The 22,209-nt window shown below is 38.7% G+C and overlaps 1 protein-coding gene across 2 annotated transcripts in view; it reads right to left on the bottom strand.

Annotated features, from left to right (window-relative positions):
- Positions 1-1,215: 1,215 nt before the first annotated feature.
- Positions 1,216-22,209, bottom strand: part of CYTH3 (cytohesin 3) — a 49,058-nt gene continuing 28,064 nt past the window's right edge. For both annotated transcript variants that reach the window (XM_009091862.4, XM_009091861.4), the window contains 9 exons: positions 19,898-20,016; positions 17,266-17,346; positions 15,034-15,146; positions 13,809-13,957; positions 12,929-13,040; positions 5,719-5,795; positions 5,566-5,637; positions 5,277-5,431; positions 1,216-4,651 (listed from right to left, as the gene is read on the bottom strand). In XM_009091862.4, coding sequence (XP_009090110.1) covers positions 4,579-4,651; positions 5,277-5,431; positions 5,566-5,637; positions 5,719-5,795; positions 12,929-13,040; positions 13,809-13,957; positions 15,034-15,146; positions 17,266-17,346; positions 19,898-20,016 — 951 coding nt within the window. In that variant the 3' untranslated portion in view covers positions 1,216-4,578. The remainder of the gene's footprint in view (positions 4,652-5,276; positions 5,432-5,565; positions 5,638-5,718; positions 5,796-12,928; positions 13,041-13,808; positions 13,958-15,033; positions 15,147-17,265; positions 17,347-19,897; positions 20,017-22,209) is intronic.

The following is a 22,209-nucleotide window of genomic DNA, read 5'->3' as shown; positions in this document are numbered from 1 at the left end:
GATGCACTTATTATTCACTGGTCCTGCATCAGGAGATGAGTGGGGAACCTGTATTAAATACAGTTCATCTGAATAATCTGTCTGGTTTATACAAGCTGTGTTGTTCAGAGATGTCTAAAGTTTGATCTTTGTTTTTTTAAAGATAAAAAGCACTTGCCCCACTGTAAATATATAGCATGTAAAATTTATATAGTATATAAATACAGCAAAGTTAAAATGGATTTTTACTTGAGTTTTACTTGAGTTATTGAACATGCACTGTGTCATGGGAGCTGACAGCTGTCAGAGTGTGTTTGACACTTGAGAAGTCACATCTTCCTCTCAGAGTAGCGGAGAAGATGCTGTTGGTGTGAGCCAGAGAAGATCAGGAACTGGGACTGCAGCTGCCTAGACAAGGATGCTGAAGGCTTCTCCTTTGAACTTAAAGCTTCCACAGCCAGGCACCAGGCTGGGAGCTCAGCAGGAGCTTGGTATTGTGTACGACAATAAAAGCAAACCCACAAAACCAAAACTAACAAAAAAAAAAGCAAAGAAGGGCAAGGTTAACGTCTCACTAAATAGTTAAAAGTAGTCTTGGTATCTGGAGAACACCATAAAGCCAAAGCATAATGTACCTGCATAATGTTCCTATGGCAACAGTTCTGTGACTTACATAAAGTAACATGGCAAAGTAACCAATATTCCTGTCCTGTATCTGGCTTTTTTTCCTCTTGTCCTCTGGCTCCAAGATTTGGTGTCCTGTCCTTTGTCTGTGTTGTTGCTGTGCCTCCTTTCAGAGCCCCACAGGCAGCAGCTGCCCCAAGTGGCTCTGGAGCAGGGAGGGCACGTGGTGACACTGCCCCAGAGCTGTGGAGCAGCAGCACCTGTTTCTAATTGCTAATTGAGGAAACTAATTAATCTACTCCGGGAGCAGAGATCCGCTTCCCCCCCCACATCTGACAAACTCCTGGCAGGGAACTGACAAAATAAAATACCTCAATTTAGGGTGGCTCTCAAGGGAAACCAGCTTTTACTGGAGTCACACTCATGTGGTAACACACTTCACTGAAACATTTTGCAGTTGAAGGGTTTTTTCTCTGAAAAAATTAAACCTGATAATTTGAATTACTGTGCCTAAGGGTAGGGATAAGAGACCTTTTACTTACAAGAGCAGTTGTAAAATTAAATCTTAATCTCTCAAGAGTCAGCTATTGCCTCCCATGTATTCCTGGTAAATGAGGAGACAGGACAGTTTCACGCTTTATTTTTGAGAAAATTGACAGATTTAAGCAACAAGTCTTAATGATAAATGAAAACATTAATATTGCAGTGGCTTTACATAAGAACATCACCGTTATAACAATGATACAGAATATTTGTCATGCAAATCACTTGTATACACGAAGTAATGCTCATATCAATACATACCTGTACAGTATTTACATTTTATATTTAAACTCTAGCTAGAAACATTTTCCAAGAAAATATAGAAATGAAACTGGTAAGCCACAAGTCATAATTTGTAGTATCTGGTCTACAACAGACCTAGCTTTTCCAGCAAGCATATCTACATAGATATGTAATAAATCTTAAAAATATGCAGTTTTTTAATATATGAAGCATTATAAATGCTGCTCACTTTATAAAGGTTCAGTTTTGTACCAGTTTAAAATGGTTCAAAATGCTAAGTGATGCAGAGCTTACTTTGTCAGAATATTGTAAAATTTAAGTCAGTCCAGCTGAGCTTAAGTTTTGTGTACAGTTCCCTCCCAGCTGCACTGGCACCATGGCTCTCACTGCCCTGCAGCTGGAGAGGGCAGGGTCAAAAGCAAAGAGCTCAGGAATTCCTCACGTTTCAGTGCCACAGGAAGGGAGAATCTGCTGTCCCCAGAGGACTTTCCCTCAGCATGGCCAAACTGTAACAGATCCTGCTTTAGGCCACCAAGCAGCCACTTTCAGTAGCCATCCCTGGACTTGAAGCCCAATAAAAAGGGAAAGGTTGAGAGATTTTTCTTCACTCTCGTGGAAAGTACCTGATATGGCCAAAATTTTCACAAGCCACTTTGTTTTACTGGCCCCGTGGCCAGTGGAAATTTTGGGCCAGTTTCACTCCCTGTTAATACTGTTACAAAGAACACTTGAAATCAAATATTAACACACACAAAAACGCTATTCCATTAGCTTTGGTAAATTAAATAGATACATTGAGCACCACAAGTAGCTGTTTAAGGTGTTGCATTTCAATGCTAAGAAATAAAATATTTCCTGCTATAATATCCTCAGTTACATGTTACTCTAAATAATTATTTCTGCCGGATACAAGAACTTCAAACTAAATACAGCAAATGAACTGTCAAGGCCTTTCCTTCATGCTTCTAGGCAGACATCCTCACCTGGTTAAATAAATAGATTTCCTCAAAGGTGGTATTTCAGAAAATAAAAATTGATACAAAAGTGCTTCATGGCTTATTAATGCTTTTGTAATCTCACATTTCTCCAGAAATACTGTATTTGCTGCCTTTCACCTTTATGCTCACTAGTACCACTGATTTGGCTTGTCACTATTTGCATTACAAATCTACTTGTCCAAAGCTAAGACTTGATGTAGGCAGTGCTTGAAAACAAAATGTCACTGCAGAACAGAAGACTCAAAACAAGTGCTGGCAGCAGCTCCATCATTGTGCTGCTTTGCAAACACAGGACACACTTAATTATTTCTATAAAGAGTTTAAATGTGCTCCATTAAGAAAAGATATCCCCACACTGACACTTACTCAAGGATTCTACCTCCTGTGGCTGAGTTTTACTCCTTTGGAAGCACTAAGATTTAAACATTCACCCAAGCAATTCCACACACCCTGGGGAAAATCTAAAACGTAGGAAAATTTACTTTGTTCTTTTCCTCTCAGCCTCTTTTGCAAACATGCAATAAAGCAAAACACTCACAAGGCTGACACTCCATGCAAAACAAGGCAAATCAGTAAGACAGAACAGTGAAACAGACTCTCCCTTACAGTTCAAAGGAGATTTCAGACAGATCAACTTGGTAAGTCTGTGGGTTTGCCAGTGCAGCACATCTCCTCACAACAGACCCAAAGGTGCTCCTGTAACCAACCAGCAAAGCTGCTTGAACATTTTGGGTTTCCAACACATACACTGGCACAATTGGCACGGCTCAGGTTCAACAAGTTTGGGAAAAACTGAGTAGTAAAGAAGCAATAGAGTCAAAACCTCCCACTTTTTGCCCCTGTTGTGGAATTAGGGGCTTTACATTAAGAACAATATGTGTGCTATCAACTGAAAAGCACTGGAGTAAAATCTGCTGCAGCAGTTGCTGTGTTCCTGAAAGATCCAGCAGTAGGACCACAGAAAGATCTTCACAGGTTTCAAAACCAGAGACACATGCCTGTGGGGAAGTCTAGCTGCACCAGGCAATCAATGCTTTGTTTTTTAGTAAAAATGTCTATTTTTTTTCAATTCCAACTGCTGTAGCACAAATCTGAAAATCACCTTTAAGAATGCAATAAAAATACTGAACTTGTATAAACTTGCACAAACTCTCTATGTCCAAAGTTTGTTATCAAGCAAAGGAATGAATCCTGCTTGCTTAACTCTAGGGCTGCATCTCAGGGACAGTTCACCTTCCTGGCTTTTCCCTTTAAAAACATTGAATGCATGTGAAATTATCTGGGGGTGTTTTCACATGCAAGGCCTGAAATCACATGAGCCCTGTCATCTCTCTCCTTTAGTTACAATTTAGTGTTAATCAAACTACAGCATCTCAAGCATTAGGAGGATGTTACTATATAAAAAGCAGATTAAACCAGTCATTAAACCTTAGTGTTTGTTGTGAGTGAATGAGCAGACAGGAACGAGCTTCAGCCAACTGGCAAAGGCCAGACCACATCTGGTACTTGATGTCATGGCCACAATCTCACACCTCTGCTGCTGGGCCCTGTCTGTATTTCTGTGCACACTGACAAAGCCTCTAGCACCATGAGGTACCTGCTGAGCTGCCAGTCACTGTGTTTCTGAAGGAAAGCTATTTCCATAAAGGTAGGAGAGGAATCCTGAATGAAAGCTGCACTCAGCTGTTGCTGTGAAACACACACGACTGAAAACTGCCATTGGGACTGTGAGGTTTCTGCTTACAGGAAAATGCAGTGCCAGGTCATGCTGTGCTCCACTCTTGGTGCTGCACTTTAGTGAGAACTCAAAGTCTTATAATAACTCCTTCTTTTATGGGAAATGTGCTCAGGTAACAGGTAAGGACATTTTAGTGTTAGCCCTGCACTCCTTCCCTCCCAACCCAAGTAAACTGGAGTTGTCACTGATGTAAGTGAAACCACGTGTTCAGTTGAATTAAGTTCCAATATAATAATTCTCTGGGATTTGAAGCTTACTTCAAATTATATATCAGTAACTATTTACCCTGAAAAGTTCTGCCAAGTGTTTATGCCATAGTAAAATGTGTATATATATATGTGTATATATATATATATATATAAAATTTACAATTGTCTTCATTTAGTTTGTCCAATTTCAGAACAGTATGCTCAGTTATAGGTTGATGCAGGTCTACAAGTTGCTGTTCACGTTCTATTTCTTATTTGCAATTCTTCTTTTCCTTGTTGCCAGCATATCATAAAAGGGATCCCTGCTGATACTTGCTCTGGAAGAGAAAAAAGGAATCATCAGTTTGGTTAACAAATACCTGTTAACTATTTCAATAGTTGTGAAAACTAAAGCTTTTGTTCTCTCTTCATTGTGGTTGACTCCACACTCTTAAGATACATGGCTGACTTCTAAGCACCACAACTATTTCTTTAGCACAAGGTTCTATTCCACTGTGATTAGTTCAGAGCTCACACCTTCACATCTTGACTATCATCTATTGAAGTGTGGGTCTGCTTAGAAAACCTTCCAACATGAAGTCAAGCTGTGGAAGTTTAAAGCTGCATGTGAACATGCTTAAGATACATGTCACTAAAGTTAATTACTGGGTGAAGTGAGGATCCAATAGAATTAGGTTTAAAGACAATTCACACAGGATTTTACATTGGCATAGAACAATAAATCCATATTCTCCTCATCTGAGTTAGCAGCAGTGTTTCCTTAGGACCACACAGTAACAGATTTGTATCTTGATCCACCAACCCCACAGAGCTCACTGTTAGTCCTCCAGGACATTGCCACATCAGAGTTCTTCCAACAAGTTACAACAAATTCTCTTTGTATCATACTCTAAAAAGAGCTTACACTTCATTTCTGAAAGACATTTAAGACTTTAAACTCACTTGATGGATTTAATCCACTCCTCCTTCTCCTCTGGGGTGGGAGCAGATATTCTATACACGACATGGTTGCCTTCCACCACTCTACCGTCAGCTTCGGTTTTACACGCTTTGATTACCTGACCTTTATGGCTGGGGTTGTAGAGCTCAAAGCAGTTCTGGAGGGTAGAAATGAAGTAATAAATTTAAAAGAACAAAACAAAACTGACAAATAAATTCATTTAACAGTACAATTAAGTTCCATATGGTTTACTCATCTTCATTTAAAAAAATGAATATGAAACTGTCTTACTGGTTTTCTAGGGTCTTCGACTTCTCTTATGCTAAGATTTTCTAATGGAATAATTCCTCTAGGTTCTTTGTCCTAAAAAATTAGGAAAATATCACATTGTTAACTACTTATAAATCTTGATTACAAAGAAAATTCACCATGATATATACTCACTGTTGTGTATTCAAAGTAATACAGGCAATTATCAGTCAGAATAAACCATCTCCGTTTCCATGTTTTTACTCTTCCCCCTACAAACAAAAGGTATTCCAAAATTAAACATTTGCTGCAGTCAGGGCTTCAACAACAGGCAAGGAAATAATTAAATTCTGCTTATTTTTCAAAATATGGTTTAATTGCTTAATGGTAAATGGATCAGGCACAGATGAGTGAGGTTAAAGGAACAGTTACTGCAACTTGACTTGTCCTGAGGCAGCATCAACTATGGAGGTGCATCAGCCACAAGAGCCATGGGCAAACGTGAGTGGCCAGACCTGCTCCCTCTGTCCAGGCCCTTACATGTGTTCATTGTACCAAAAGTACCAGCTCTGCTCAGTGCTGGACACTGCCCTTGCTGCCAGGCTGAGTGAGGCCAGCCCTGGGCTGCTCTGACACCCACAGCTGCCCACACCCGCAGCAGCTGCAGAACCAGCAACCGCATCCCTGCAACAGGAGAAACCCCCTGAACAGCTTGTCCTGGGCAAGGAAAGGGTCCCATTAATAAAATTAAGGGCATTTTATCACCTTCCTGTCACTCCACTCATCAGCAAAGATGTGATTAAGAACCTGTCTTTACTTTCAGATTTAATAACAAGTGTGTAAGGTGCTCAGAAACATTAACAGAACAAATACAATGTGTCATCAATGAGGAGCAAATCCTGTGCCAAAATATACCATAAGTATATGGTATATAATTTGTCATCTTTCAGTATTTTAAAAACATCTTCTCTTCATGGGTTAATATATCATTGAGTACACTTGACAGAAGAAATAGCTACTGCTCCAAAAATGCCAATTTTTCCTTCATTAACAGTTTAGATAACAGCAACCATAGAGATCCTCTTCCTTACACCTGTTAACATCACCCTGTAGGGAACAGTTTCTTTTTAGAAACAACAGCATTGTTCTGGCCCTCAGTTGATTTTCTGCCAATGGCTGCTTCAGAACACACTTGGCTTCCCATATTACATTATTTTAAAATTCATTTCCAAGAAAGATAATTGTAGATAGAGCTATGTTATATGTTATTAAAGGTTTAGATCCACCATAGTTATCTGACTTCAGGATTATGTCACCACCTGTGCATCATCCATTCAGCAGTGATTTAATTTCATTAAGCCAACATTTCAAAAGAGTTGATCTTGCTACTGAACACCTGTGCATTAAAGAGCACCATTAATCCACACAAGATACCCAGTTTAATCCAAGTCATATAATCAAATTTAAGATATAGGCATAATTTTTTGATCTTTTTGTTCTGCTTAAGATAGCAGGGTTTTTGTTTAATACAGAAATCCAACTCAAATTAAAGAACAATTCTAGGGATATCATGACATTTCTTGATATTTGCATTGCAGACCAAGTATGTTGCACAATGTACCTTCCTTTTGCTGTTTTTCACAACCTCCACAATAACCCAGTGCTAACACACTGCAACATTCAATGTACTCAACAGCCTTGATGTTTCCACCAGATGCACTCATATCTTAAGAAAAATTTAATCTGCAAGCAGGTGTGGTGAAATAAGTGAAGGCAAAAAAGTGCAAGATGCAGAAGCCGTGACACAATGAATGGTTGAGTGAACTGGAGACAGTGAGGGAAGAACTGAATTTTAGTACAACCACTGTGACAGATCCTTCAGTAAACAGCGCAGAGATGTTCAGACTGGCACGTAAGTCACTAGAAAAATTCCCCATCACCTTGAGTGAGAGCTGGCTCAGGTATCAGGAAGTGTTGGGTTGGAAGGATGAAGTGCAGCCCAGTGGAATGGCAGGGCCCAGTCCCACGGACCGGGCGCTCCCTGCGGCTGCACAACGTGACTCGCTCTCACACCGCCCTGCACCGACTGCCAGCGCTTCCCGTCACGTTCTGCTCTCCAAGGTTAGCAGATTGACATCACTTAACATTTTTATGACCCTAAAACACCCTGTTTTTCAGGCTAACAGGTAACAGCAGCTATCAGAGGTCATGGCTTTTCCAGTGCTAGTAGGAAAATGATTCAGGAAGAGAGAGAATGAATCCGACAGGGAAAGAGGTTACTGTCACAGAGCAGACTGAAGTGAACAAAGGCATTTCTCATTAACTATGATATCATGTCAAAACACAATTAAAAAACCAGTAATAACCATATATTTAAAAGAAGACCTGTTTATAATTTAAGAAAGAAACAACAGACCTAAAACACACACTCCCAGAAAAATATGAATTGCCAAGCAGTAAACAGCAGTTCACTTTGCAGAATGTTTTCCTGACAACATCCACTCTCTCTGGAAAAGCCAGATTTCTCAAACCTGAAACCTTCTGTAATCATGCTGCAGTTTTGAGGAAGCTTTTGTCATGAAACACCACCCAGTTCCAGGGAAGTCACAAAGAAGATTATGTATTTCCATCAACATCCCTCTTACTGCTCTCTTCTCCTAAAACAGCCAGTAGCTCACTGGGTTACAGCACTCACGGGAGTCATAGAAATAGACCTTAAGTCCCTGCTCCACCAAGCTATCAGATACTCTTCCAAAGAGAAGAAAAAAAAAAAAAACAAGTGGAAAAAAAAAAAAAAAAAGAAAAAAAGAAAGCAGTTAGGCAGGATTTTTTGCTGGGACAAGGAACTACTCTCACTAATAGTCTGTCTCCCCCATTACTGAGTTTTAGCTGTCAACAGCACAGAAACTCTAATAAAAATCAAAATGTAATCTGTACTAATCAAATTTGCAGGGGTCACCACATCACACGTGTTTAATGTGCCTTTCCAATGGGCTGCAGCTCAAGCAGGTGGCTGATAAGGCACTGTGGCCTGTAAAGTGCACATGAGATTAATAGGTAAAAACACGTGATAGCAGAACATTCTTGTCCTTGGCTGAGATTGCTGTAGGCTCACAAAACAACAGAGGGTTTAGTGCCATACTTCATCTCTTATTGCAGCTCCCAGCCTTTTAAAGATTAAGACTGGAAGGAATTAAGTTAGTAGGAGAAGATCAAGAACACCAGAGTATGAATCCATAAACATTTACAGAAATGGAGAGATAAGTGACATACTTCTGAAAGATCATGCTGATTACAAAAAAGCACAGACATCTCAAATAATGAAATATAGAAGCACAGTACCTTCCACAGTAGGTGGAAATGTAAGTAAACTACAAGAAAAGGCTACAAGGCAAAATGTACAGAAACAGGAACAGAAATCTTCTTCACCTTTGTAACTCAACATAGGATTTTTTTTTAACTCTGGGCAAAGTACAAACTAGGCAACAAGGTAAAAGAAACCATCTATAATAAAGGGGAAAATAACTGGCAATGACTTAGGAAACAATCTCCAAAGTCAAAAAGGCCTTAAGGCTAAAGGCAGAAAGGTATCTAAACTCAAAGTTCTACTCAAATCTTCAGGTCATTTATATAAAAAGTTTTAGAGCTGAGAGATGCACACACCAAAAATATATTTTTTTCTCCTGAGTTCATTTAAATAGCACCAGACAGAACAGACTCAGCAACTACACAGCTGGATGGCTCAAAGTTTGGGTTTCTTTAAAAAGCATTTTCCATTGACCACAGCACTGATTGCCTCAACCTGGAAGAGCCTCAGTCCCCCCAAGAGCCAAGCAGGTACAGGAAGGCACCGGTTTCCTGATGAACCAGCCCTGTTCTCTCAGCCCAGATTAGGGAGGAGAAACAACATCCTCCCAAGGACAGATGTGCTGGAACAAGCACCGCTGGCGGGACAGGCCCGGATGTGAAGCTTCTGGACCTTCTCCAAGCACTCTGTAACTGCCGGACTGGCAGAAAAAATTAACACACTCATGTGTCTGGCTGAAATCATTTCCTCTCCAATTTGGGGGAATAATGTCAAAGTTTCCCTCTAACTAAAAGAAAATATTACACAAACGAAGCAATTGGCCAAGAGAAGCTGTTTAAGGCAAGGAAACGCCTTCCTGGCAAAACAGTTCTAACTTGGGCACTAGCGAAGAGAACACAGCCAATAATTTCAAAATACTTGAGAGTGGATGGCAGAAAATTTCATGGTATTTACACCACCCATTATGCAGAAAAATGTGAAGGTTCACAGTGTGTCAAGCTGCTCTAAGGAGGACTCACTAGCACTCAGCAGCTTTCAGTTTTTAACTTGCTGCATTCATTTTCATTACACCATGCCTCAAATGATGCAGAACTGAATGATAATTTTGGCCTACCAAGATAAAGATGTCTATTTAAAGGCACTGGCTAAGTCTAGATAGATAAAACCAGAATTGCTGTCTGGCTGCCAGGCTTGGCACCCGGACTTAACGCAGTCACCTCTGAACAATTCAGAGCAGCAAACACTCCAAAAGCCTTCTGTACCCTCCCAGCCTTCTAAAACCCAGACCAGTCTCTTGGACAGATGAATTTTATCATGTATTAAAGTTTTGCAATATCTATCTTCTGCCCAGAGAAAAATCAACATAGTAAGGGATGGAATACTAAAAAAGGGGCACAACTACCTAAATGGGAAGAGTTGACTATGAGAAATACCAGATACAATGTGCTGTCTTGATCTACTCAGAGTCTGCAAGTAGTCTTAGTCATGTGTATAGTTTTGTATAAAAACTTTTGATTTCAACTTCTATGTTTCATCACAACTGAGCACTTAAACCCTCATACAGGACTCTGTCTCCTTAGAATTTCAATACACAAGTTTTTAGTATCAGAAGCTTCTAGAACTGAAGGAAACCACACCCATTTCACAAGAAGTGCTTCCCAAAAGAAAGGACTGTAAAAATGCAAACGATGTGGATTGAGACAGCACTCTCAACCTACAGTTTAAGACTCCTAGCAAATGGGACACTTGAAGGAGAGGAAAGAAGTAAAAGAGGAAAAAAATAAAATAAAAAAAAAATACTGTCAGGTTTATTTCTGGTCATTGCATCTAAACTAGCAGTGTATTAGTCTGTACCAGTCTGTGTCTGTGGAAAAAAATGCAATCATTGACAGAAGCCCAGCTCCAGGCATTCCCAGGCTGATTCACCGGAGGCTTCTGGACACGTTTCATTTCTTTATTCAAATAACCCTCATCCCGTGGGAGTGTTACGTGTAACACCCTTCTGCTTCACACACCCTTTTACTACTGGGTTTTCTGTGCACTCTGCCTCATCTGCATCCTACACACTGAAGACTCAGACAGAGTTTTCAGTCCTGACCTGTGGTTTATTGACTTTGCACCACAGACACTCTGCAGAAGTTCCTGGCAGCTCTCACTTACTTCAGTCATTGCTTCCTCAGTTTCTTTGTTCCTCTATTTTTTATTAGAGCTCTTTCATGGGCAGTTTCTTCCACAGAGGATGTTGTCACTCCCCTACACACACTCACACTCGCCTGCACTCCCATTATGTGTAAGTTTATGAGGGAGCACTGGCAACAGCAACAGGCACAGCCTGGCCTTGCACTCGACCTCGTCTCCAAGAAGCACATTCCACCTACAGCAGCTTGAAAGGCTTTTCTGTTAACCATCATCTCATGCTACCAAATGGAGAAAAGCTGCCAGCTCATGTTTGACACTGTGCTAGCTGAGCCAATACAGGTCAAAAAGCAAGAGCTTTGCTTCTTTGTAGTCAGAAAAGGAGCTCCACAGCATCTGTAGTGCAGAGGTCAGAATTCGACATTGGGGAGCACGTGAATTAATTCCAAATGCTTCCTTTTCACATCCATTTCCTTCCAGCACAAGCATGACCACCAAGTTCCAGGTGCAATCAGCACTGTGTCCTATGGCTCTATCCAGGCTCCACTTTCACCATCTTCCCCATGTGCACCCCAGCACACATCAATTTCCACACTTGAGTCACCATTCTCCAAGTGCAAAGTTCCTTCCACTTCAACACATTAAAGTAGCCAACAACTGTCTCTAAGGAAGTGTGTGCTGGTGTTTAAATTTAAAAATTTATTGTCTTGAAAACAACTCCTAAAACAAAGTGTCAGTCTCCTTTATACAGGAAAAAAATCCCTAAGGCCAAGCAAAAAAGTGAATCCCATCAACTTTACAAGTCTGTAAAATAAAGGCATCTTACAGTGTCAGGAGACTGAACTACCTGAGCTTTCTGCAACCCTAAATTTGAAGCTCATTTAAAACTCTGTTAAATAAGATATATGTTTAAATAAGCTAAATATTTTTAAAGGAAAACAAGCAGGAAAAAAAACAGCTTTTATAAATATGTAGTTCAAATGTAATCAATCTTTCAATAATCTATTATCATTGATTAACAAGTAAGCAAAACACTCAGAAGCTTCATGACAGAGTAAGACATGTTGTTTACTCTCAGCAGAGATTATTCTTTCCTTGTTATGTTCTTCCATGAATGATAAAAGTGGGCTGAAGTCATCCTTATTTTTCTGCTTTGCATGTAAATGCTTTCTTCTTTTGCAGAACACACCTGCATGTGAGTTAGACACTGACATGCCAGTCCCTCAGAGCACCACTGATGACACTGTTAGTGACACTGAGTGAAAAAGGAAAATGCTACAACGAATCTGATTTAAAAAAAAAAAAAAGAAAAGAAAAAAAGAAAAAGCCAGGAGGAAGGAGGAAGAAAATAAAAGAATGAGCAACTGAAGAAGAGGGGACTGGAGAGCAATCAGATACGTACCTCCTAATGCAGAATAAGCAGAGACAGCCAGTCACAGAACAGAAAGGTGATAGGTCATAGGCCATAAGGAAAACAAGAAGGCACATTTAAACCACTCATTAAAAAATCATAGCCAAAACCAAACCAAGAGAAACTCACAAATAATATGGAAAAATAAAGACATACAAAAATAACTATTTGAAGAGAAATCCTTTTTTTGTACACAGAAAACTGTGTTGAAACATCACACACAGTTTTCTGAAATGACCTTATGGAGACTCAGTTGTTATTTATCAGTCACAGCATGTGGTAAATATCATGTGGTGTTTCCTTTTTGTCGACGAGTTTTTATTTCTCAGATCTCAGAAATAAAACTCCGAGGTTTGAACCTGATTGCTAATTTGGGTATACAAAATAAGAAGTAACAGCCCTCAGACGTAAAGGAGCTACTTATTTTGGTTCATCCATTTTTAAATACAAAGTGAAACCTGTTACCTTCACAAGAAAGCAGGAAGACACGGAGCAGCAAACATGCTAACAATGAACAAACATACAGCAGCAGAAGTGCCCTTGTGACTAACCTAATTTCAGCAGCCAACCTTCTCTATCTGGATTAAAAAATGTATGCGTTAGATCATTTCCATCATCCTCTGGAATTTTAAATGGCTCATTCTTAATACTTTCATATAAATTCTAGAAAAATAAAAGAGGAAAAAGACCTCATTAATAAATGTCTTAACAGAAAATGCAACCAGGATATCTTACTGCTTCTCAGACTATTAGTATAAAAACACAGGAAATATTGTCCATAAAATTCTGGACCACCCCCTGTCTTTCTTTGTTTACTACTTTGATCAAGTTTGATTTTAAACTACTTCATCTACACAAGTCTCTCTTCAGTACAAATTTCTTAAGCACTCCTAGCAATGACATTTTTATTTTAACTTCAGCATTTAGTATTTTGAAGGTTTCAAGATCAGTTTTATTTAGCACAAGTTTTGCCAAATGAATCTGGCTTTTCATAAAATGGTGTAGCCCATAACACTGTCTTACAGTTACTTTTACTGATTTCTCAAGGAGGGAGCTCCACAAGACGTGAGAAAAATGAGAGGCATTAAAGAAAAAAATAATTTTTACTATTTTTTCTGGTAGAAATGCTACTTTTTTTTCATAAGCAGCCAATTCCACAAGAATTTTGCCATAAGCAAACTACTGAGAGATACACAGAGCATTTTCTCTGAAACAGCCTGTTCTCAACAAAAGGTTGGATATAGGCAGAACTAGCTCAAAGTAGCTGTGAATAGCAAAAAATGCTTCTTTCAGCTACTCAAATGGTTACAACATGCTAGAAAATGTTCTTTTGCCCTCCCTTGACAAATCTGCCTGAGAACTGTTGTACGCACTTTTAAGTCTGCTATTAAAAACACAAAGCCAGGCTTTGTCCTACCCAGCCCAACTTACCCTTAGCAATTCCTCTGGAAGGTCTCCACCTTCATTAATTCCACGATTCATGGAGATAAACCTCTCCACTGTGGGTTTATCTCGCACATTGTGGTTGTGCAGGCTGGTGTTTAACATAATGATGGCAAAGGAAAGCACGTAACATGTATCTGAAATCAGATTTGAAAAAGGGTTTAATCTTCCCATGTGTTGTGTGTACAAACCTGTAAAATTAGTATACAGCTCATCCTGACTGATAAAGAAAGAGAAGCAGTCAAAAAATCCTGAACACTGTACATGAAAGTATAAAATCTTTAAGTAAGCCCAAGAAGAAAAAATTCAAATAAATTTTATTTACAATTCAAATAAAAAACAAGTATAAGAAAAACTGTATGGGAATCCAAAAAAATTTAAACTCTTATGCTTATTGCTATCACCCAAAATTAACATTTCACTTGAAATGCTTAAGTGTTGGGCAAAATGTTCTCTGCACAGATTTTGCCTAAATCATAGTGGGGGATGCTATAATAAACCTGGTCCATCAGCCTCCTCCTACTCAAAGTACTTCCAAAGCTCTCTCCAAAGAAAAAGAATTGTCTCTTCAAAGTAATATTCTGACTGCATTTAAAAAGACTGAAAATGACATTGACTCAATTCCTTGGCATACAGGAGGTAGCTAGCACTACTGGATAATATCAGAAGATGACAAAGGAAATCTTATCATGCCTCTTGATGTGGTTATGATTATAGTAAATTCTCCCAGAATTCAAGTACAAGATTCTGTGTAAGAAAAAGCAGGATGAAAACCTGCTACAGAGAGGGAAAATGTGCCTGCATCTTCAGCAGTTTGTTTTCAGTAGCTATTTTCCTCTCTAGCTGTTACAGACCTGCTTTACACCAACCTTTTCCCATCCTATCTGTTCCTTAAATTAAGTGATCAAGAGCAATCTATTTGTGTATACAGCCAAACAGAACAGCAATGCCAGAACATTCTGTGCAGTTCTGTGATGTTTTATAAATGAAAATGCATTTTGACCATAAGCTTGCACCTCCTGGATTAGTGGATCACATTTTCTCATTCCTCAGGTATTTCTTATTTCACACATTATTTTATCCCTAACTTCCAACTGGCCACTACCTCTTTGCATCAGATGTAGAAGAACATACACACACACATATATAAAAATAAAAACTATGTTTGGATCATGCAAGTACTTAAGAACTCCTGTGGTTTCCTGTGACTGACCTGTAGACTGGAAGACTCCTGGGTTACAAAGGCAATAGCGCGAAGCAAAAGCTTCCATCATACGGTCAATTTTTTGAGCCTCTCCTGGGAGTCTGAAGCTCCACAGAAACTGCCTACAAAAGAGAAGAATAGTTATTAGACTCATTCCAGTATTTATAGATCAGGTTTTTATTGCAAATAATCCGAAACAAACGGAAAAGGGAAAAAAAAAAAAATCAGCATTGTCTATATAGAATGTCCTAGAAATATGTTCTTAATCTCTCAACACACAAGTCAGGAGCTATTATAAAGCAACATGCACAGATGGCTAGCCCAGTAACTCAGCCAGCAACACTGCATGCTATCAGGCAAGATAATATGGCAGTTCATATTCTGAGGCTCCCTCTTTTTTCCAGACTAGTAAACAATTTTCTGTATGCATCCCATTTTTGCCATGAGAATGCTACGGGGGGGAAAAAATGAGTTCAATCCTCCCTGGGTTTCCTGGCTACAAAAAGCAATGAACAGTCAGCTAGACTTTATTCACAATGTAAAAAGACACATCATACAAAATATTTCTGGTGTAAGGAGAGAGAAACAAGGAATACAGAAAGAATTAACATATTTACTTAAATTCATATAAAACCTTCTAAAAAAGGTAACAACAACAAGAAAACCCCACTGCTTAGAGAGGTGCTGCCTGTCTACTGCAAGCTCACCCTACAAGAATCAGACCTAGGCCTTAAAAAGAACAACTTATGTCATCATTTCAGTAATTCTGTGATATATGCAGCAGATCTTGCTGCTGCTTAGCAGCATAAACTGAAATACAGAGTTTACTTTTGTAACTTATTATTTCTACATAGAGGTACACTGGAATGCATACAGGACAGAAGTCTTCAGAAATTTATTTTGGCACATTGTGGCACTAAAACATTCCAATGAATTTCATCATTTATTCTTTTATCTCTTAGCAAAAGAATTATCTGAATTAAACCAGGATCTAAACCAGCAAAGTTACATGCTCTGCCATGCAAAACAAGTTCTCATTATTCCCTGTATATTGGATGCCAATATAACAACCATTTATTCCTATCTTCATTGGTTTTCATTTTAGGACATCATATTCAAGTGTCACAGGCCATCTTTAGCTTGTCAGCTCTATGTACTGTCTTTTACTCACCTCGTGCAAGGTTCCAACCCAGATCACGAATTTTGTAAGCTACCAAAATACAAACATTTAATAGTAGCAGCTGCTAAGGAAGAATAAAGTCAAACCTAATATCAAACTGGGTAAAAGAGACAGGAATACGAAGCTTCCCAGACAAGCTTCAGCAGCCACAGAAAAGGATTCTTTGGCCCAAGCCTCAGGCAGCTCAAGTTATCATCACCACATCACTCAACCATAGCAAAGCTGTTCTGACTCCACATCACAAGGCACTGCACCAGAAACAAAGATCACATGGACATTTCCATTTATCTGGTGTCAGGAGGGAGTCACTTGGGGCAAAAAACCAGGCAGAACTGTCTAAGTCAACCTAATTTGATCAATCTGTTACGGATTTTCACCAAGATGAGAAGGGATCTCACAAGGTCACTGTATGCAAGCATCCCAGATAAATCAAGGGAATTGTTCATGTAGCAAGGGAAGAAAACAAACTAAGATATCACACTTTCTTTCACATGACAAGTGGGCAACTGAGGCAAGCAGAAGGAAATCACTTGTTTCAAAGTTTACCTCTCTGTGCTTGAACACAATCAGTGAGAGCATGGATCAGTGGATTTCTCCCCCTCCCTGCCCAAAAGGACAAGTTGAGGTAAAAGGAGGAAGAAAATTACTCAAAGAGTCTATTTCTTTTTTAGCCTATCTATCTATCTATCTATCTATCTATCTATCTATCTATCTATCTATCTATCTATCTATCTATCTATCTATCTATCTCTGTGTTAAGATATAAAACAGGTCTTCAAATGTCCACATATGGCAGGCAAACTGAGGATTAAGAGCTGTTTTAGTTGTTTGCATTTGAAAATAACCTGAAATAACCAGGACTTTTCACCCTCAAGGGCAGCACACACACAAGCCATCAGAAGGGTTAAACAGAGCTGTCTCTGCTCACTTGCACAGTAATTTGTACAGTAGTGCTGAGCTGTAGAGCAGCTTTCTGACGAATAAATCAACACAGTGACTCATATAAACATGCAGTTTGATAGAGGAAGCTCAAGTCAAAAAACCAGAAAGAATTTACTCACCTTAAGGCTTGTACAAGATTGAGATCAGCGAACTCATGGAGTTCAACAAAAGCCTGAAGAACTTTAATATTAAATTCATCTCTGTGAAAGACAAAAATAGAAATAGACAATTACAATTCTGACCTTTAAAGACTTGTTAGTTATCTCAATTTGCTTCTGAAAATAAATAAGGAAATAAACACTCACACTGATCCAATAAAGCCATCAGAAATAATCTACATATTTATTTGAAAGGTATTTTCATATTACACACTAGTACTTTGCCCATTTTTGCTGGTAGGTTAGCAAAAGCCAGTACATTTGAACTTATTCTAGAACTGCTTATTTAAATGACCTAAAAATAGCCTTGCCTTCTTTGCTTCACATTTATTATTACTCTACTGTACTTGACATTTGTTATTACTGTACCTCCATGACATAGGAGGATACCTGAGAAATTTAATCAGTAAAAAGCCTTTTGCTGAAATTGCCATGAATTCTTAAAACAATGGTTAATGTAAGACTAATTTCTCTAGCCATACAACAAATAATTAACAAACTATCTTTTTTCCACTCTAAGAACAGAAAATATTGAAGCAGTATCTTAATTTATATACAAAGGTAAGAAACAGAAATGCTTCTTTTGATTGCATCCAAGAAAAAAAACAGCTTTTGAAAAGAGCTGCTTAGCATGTACTGTACTCTTACTCCATTCCCAAGAACTGGTAGAACAAACTAAAATCAGTTTTGAATGGGCTTCCTCTCACCCATCTCATATTGGTATGCAAATCATAAGCCAAATTATGCTTTGTTTGGTACAAGGGTATTTAAATTCAAAACTAACATTTAAACATGTAATGAACACAAAACTATGTGGATGGACAGAACTTGGCCCACACCATCACTGAGTTCCTGTGCCAGAAGAATAAAGGTTTATAATCCTCAGGGTGTGCTTTGAATACCTCACCAAGACAGAATGTTGCGTATCAGCCTCCACCCAAAAATAGAAAGGTGTGCACCCACCAGGAATTACCTGCTGCTCTGCTGACTACCTGCATAGTCAGACAAACCTGCAACTCAGGAGTAAACACCTCAAAACCAACTGTTCATTCATTAGCATCTTCCTATACCTTTACAGAAAAACACACCAGTTCTCTCAGCAAATCCAAGCAATTCTCATCAAATTAACAATGCACAATTCAACTGGGCAACTGCTTTTCAATGAAGTGGCATGAGAGTGTAATAAAAGAGAGCACTCCAGAGGGGTTTGTTTTTACTTAAAGCAAATTATAAATTTTGTTTATAGGCATGCAGTACTTGTGCTGGGTACACCTCCAAAGACACAAGACAAATAATAAAATTCTCCAGAAAGTCACTTAAAAAAAGAGAAGTGAAGATTTCCCCACACAGAAAGAAATCATAAGTCTTTTTCTAGGATGCAATTCATCCCTTATTTATTATATTTTTTGCTATATTTTTAAGTGTTACCTTATTCCATTTCACCATTCATTTTTTTCAGCTTGCTGAGTGCTTTAAGACTTTGAAAGTCACTAATATAGATTCTATCTCTTTATGGCAGAATGCTATACAAATATTTCAGTCTGCTGACTAACCTGGTCTTGTCTTCAGCTATATTTAGCCAGAATACAGAAGTAATTTATGATGGGCCCCTGAGAGGGGATGGCAAAGCAGGAGAGAATGTCCTCAGACATAATTCTGTTGTATAAAAACTGTTGACATGTCTACATAGTCTGCATAGAAACTTCATAACAAAGATCTATTTTCAAAATTCTCATATTACAGTAAAAACTTTGACTGAACCTATGAAAGCCAAGAGGAAATTGCTGAGCAAAAACCACGCTGTTGCTGCTGGAACCAGACTGAAGAGTGTCTCAAAAGGGACCTGCCACAACCCAGCACCACAGGAGCACATTCTAAATGAGTCACCTCTGAGAGCTCCCTAGGTGGCACTGAACGTGTGCCAGCACATACACACACACACACTTCAACCCACTGCACTGCTGCCTCTCTCAGCTGCCTTTAAAAATCAATTCCTGGGTTACACAGCAATGGAAGGCATTTGCATTCTGACTGTGTTTTGCAACAGTGTGCATAAATATGCACAGTGCATGTTGATTGTACCAGGACTGATAAGGACAGGGTGCAGCTGCCCTTGGAGACACCTGCTTAGCAATGGGACGTGTGTGTGCAGGGAAGTGACAACACCAAAACCTGCTGGAACTACTGTCCCAGGAAATACTTGTTTTAGTAAGTAATTTCTTTACAGTCCAATTATTACTGACTGTAAATCACTCCTCCTCTGGACACAGTACTGAGAGTTACCAGGAGTGTTGCAAACAACTCTCAGACATTCCAAAAGCTCATGGTACTGAATTCTGCACTACAGACAAACGTTTTGGTTTACTCAAAATACTAAATTATAGTTCATTAAATATCATTCCACGATGTACCCATTTAAAAATAACAACCTAACACAATACTGCAGCAGTTTTACATCCCCACTGTAGCTTTTATGGATCTCAGAGAACTGGAGCAGCTCTCTCCTGCAGCCTGTGAAGGGGAAGGGAACTACCCAAAACCTGTGAAAGTGCTTTGCAAGCTCAAGAGCAAAGTTCCAGTATTTTTACTTTACCTTTCACCGAGGTAATCTCCAATTACCGTTTTATTTAATCCTTCTCCTTTATAAAGGAACTGTGCAATGTCTTCTGCAGTGTTGTGCAGGAGGTCATTTTCTATCAGAAACTGTATTCCCTAGGAAGAGCAATTCCAGAGGAAAAGGAATGTTATGGCTCCTTCCACAAGCATTTGAGTAAATAGCACTCATAACATTTGGTATTAATATACTGACACAGACATACACACAGCACATTAAGAGTTACATTACCTACAGATCTTTATTTCTTTTAATAAAATGGTCAACAAATGTTTTTCAGTTAGATAAGCAATATTTAGTACTGGTTTTAAGATGAAAATGAAAACACATTTTTAAGGCTGGAAGTACTAGGTGGCAGTTTGAATCCCTCAACCCTCAGTATTTTATTTAAAATATCAAATATTAATTGAATAATGGCTGCACATTGCTCTTTGGAGCTAATGTGTGAGCTGGCCTGTTCCCAACATTGCATCAATGTCTGCAGAGCCGTAATCTGCAAAATCATATAATGAAGAGGTACACAGAAACTACTTAATTACCAGCATGACACAAAATCAAGCATCTGGTATAATCTACAAACTGCAACCCAATACATCAAGCCACTACTTGCAGCAGGAAGTCACAGCTGAAGATACTGAAACCGGTTTAAAAGGGTTGATGCTGACATTGGGATTATCAGTGAATTCTGGTTGTGCTGGAACTAAACTATTCACAAAGGACTGGAGCTACACTACTCACAAAGGGCTGCTCAGTCAGCTGCTACCAAAGGCAGGTGGAGAGTCTTACCCTGTCCCTCAGAGGGTACTTGATCAAGCCCCAGGACTCCTACTCCTCCATAAATTACTGCCCTACAACTGGCACACACCAGGGAAGCCCAGAGACTTCTCTGGAAAGTGGCAAAGAAAGGAGACTAAGAGTTACACAGAGATTATGGCAAGGATGGGAGGGATGTTGTTCTGACACTGAGCAGGTCATGCAGAGATGACCATCCTCTGTACAGCCCACAGACCCCAGCACAGATGCTGCTACTCCTGATTTCTTCCAACTCTAACAACTGGCTGATCTAAAGTAGATATGGAAACTTTAAGTAGTCTTAATGTCTTGGATTCCAAATATGTACAAAAGAGGTTAATAAATTATTACAAATATCCTCTACTAGACTATTTCATAATTTCAAGAATACTGCAAGTGGAGTTTTATTTACTTCATTATAACTGAAAAAAATCCCATTTTTAAATATAGCATAGATGGCCTTCTAGTAACATTCAAAAGCATTATAATCCTTCTGTTTGATTAATTCAAGTTTTTAATAATGAAATGGTTACCTGCTTGACAAAAAAAGGTCAGTTTTCTGACCTAATTTAACAGTGAAAGTAAACTGTGATGTTATAAAGCTTGAAACTTTTTTTAGAAAGTCTAAGGAATGTAATTCTCTCAGAACAATTTCATCATCATCTGAAAAAATTCCATGCCAGGATGGCACTCTCGACAACTTAATATTTTGATAAGTTATTTCACTACAGACATGACTGCTTTGCAAAGAATATATCCATTATATCTTGAACCAGAAATTGCTGAGCTTTCCTCAAAACTGATCCCTTCAAAGCTTATTTGTACAATATTTGACTACAAAACATAATGCTTTTTGCCAGCCCAAGTTATACAAAAAGCTTTCATCCCTAAAAATAAAAGAAGATCTCTCCCCTGATATCAGAAACAGCAGATTCCTTTGGTTCAACACCTGGACCATATTATTCATGCTTGGTATAAACAGACTGATCTGAATAGGTTTTTTGAAATTGTACAAGTTACTGATAATGGACATGACCTGAAGTATTGAAAACAAATTTCTGTGCACAGAAGCAGACACTTTCCCACACTGAAAAAATAAATTTAATTTTCCTTTTCCTGATTTTTTTTTAATTATTCCTAAGATGTTAAAGAACCAGAAGTCAAACAGACAGGAAAAGTAATTTGTCTGGGACAACAACTTTAGTGTCTGGAATAAATGGCAAAATAGGCCAAGCAAACCCCCACCTCCTACACTATCTTTTGTCTTGATGCAAATTTTCTTTCTGTAGACTGACAGGAGACAGATGACAGCTGTACTAGTTTAACTTACCCACACAAAACTCATTGCTACAGACATTTTCAATATTCACTACAAATATTGCATGGATTTATTTTTTATTTTACATCACTGCAATGAAATCTGCTTTGAATTTCATCTCTTGCACAGTAACTCAATTATAAATTTTGCAGTTATTTAAACCCTGCCTTTGTCACAGAGA

Source organism: Serinus canaria, chromosome 14, assembly GCF_022539315.1.
Source record: "Serinus canaria isolate serCan28SL12 chromosome 14, serCan2020, whole genome shotgun sequence".
In the NCBI taxonomy this organism is placed as follows: Eukaryota; Metazoa; Chordata; class Aves; order Passeriformes; family Fringillidae; genus Serinus; species Serinus canaria.
Note: the sequence above shows the minus strand (reverse complement) of the source record. Positions and strands in the feature narration are given on the sequence as shown.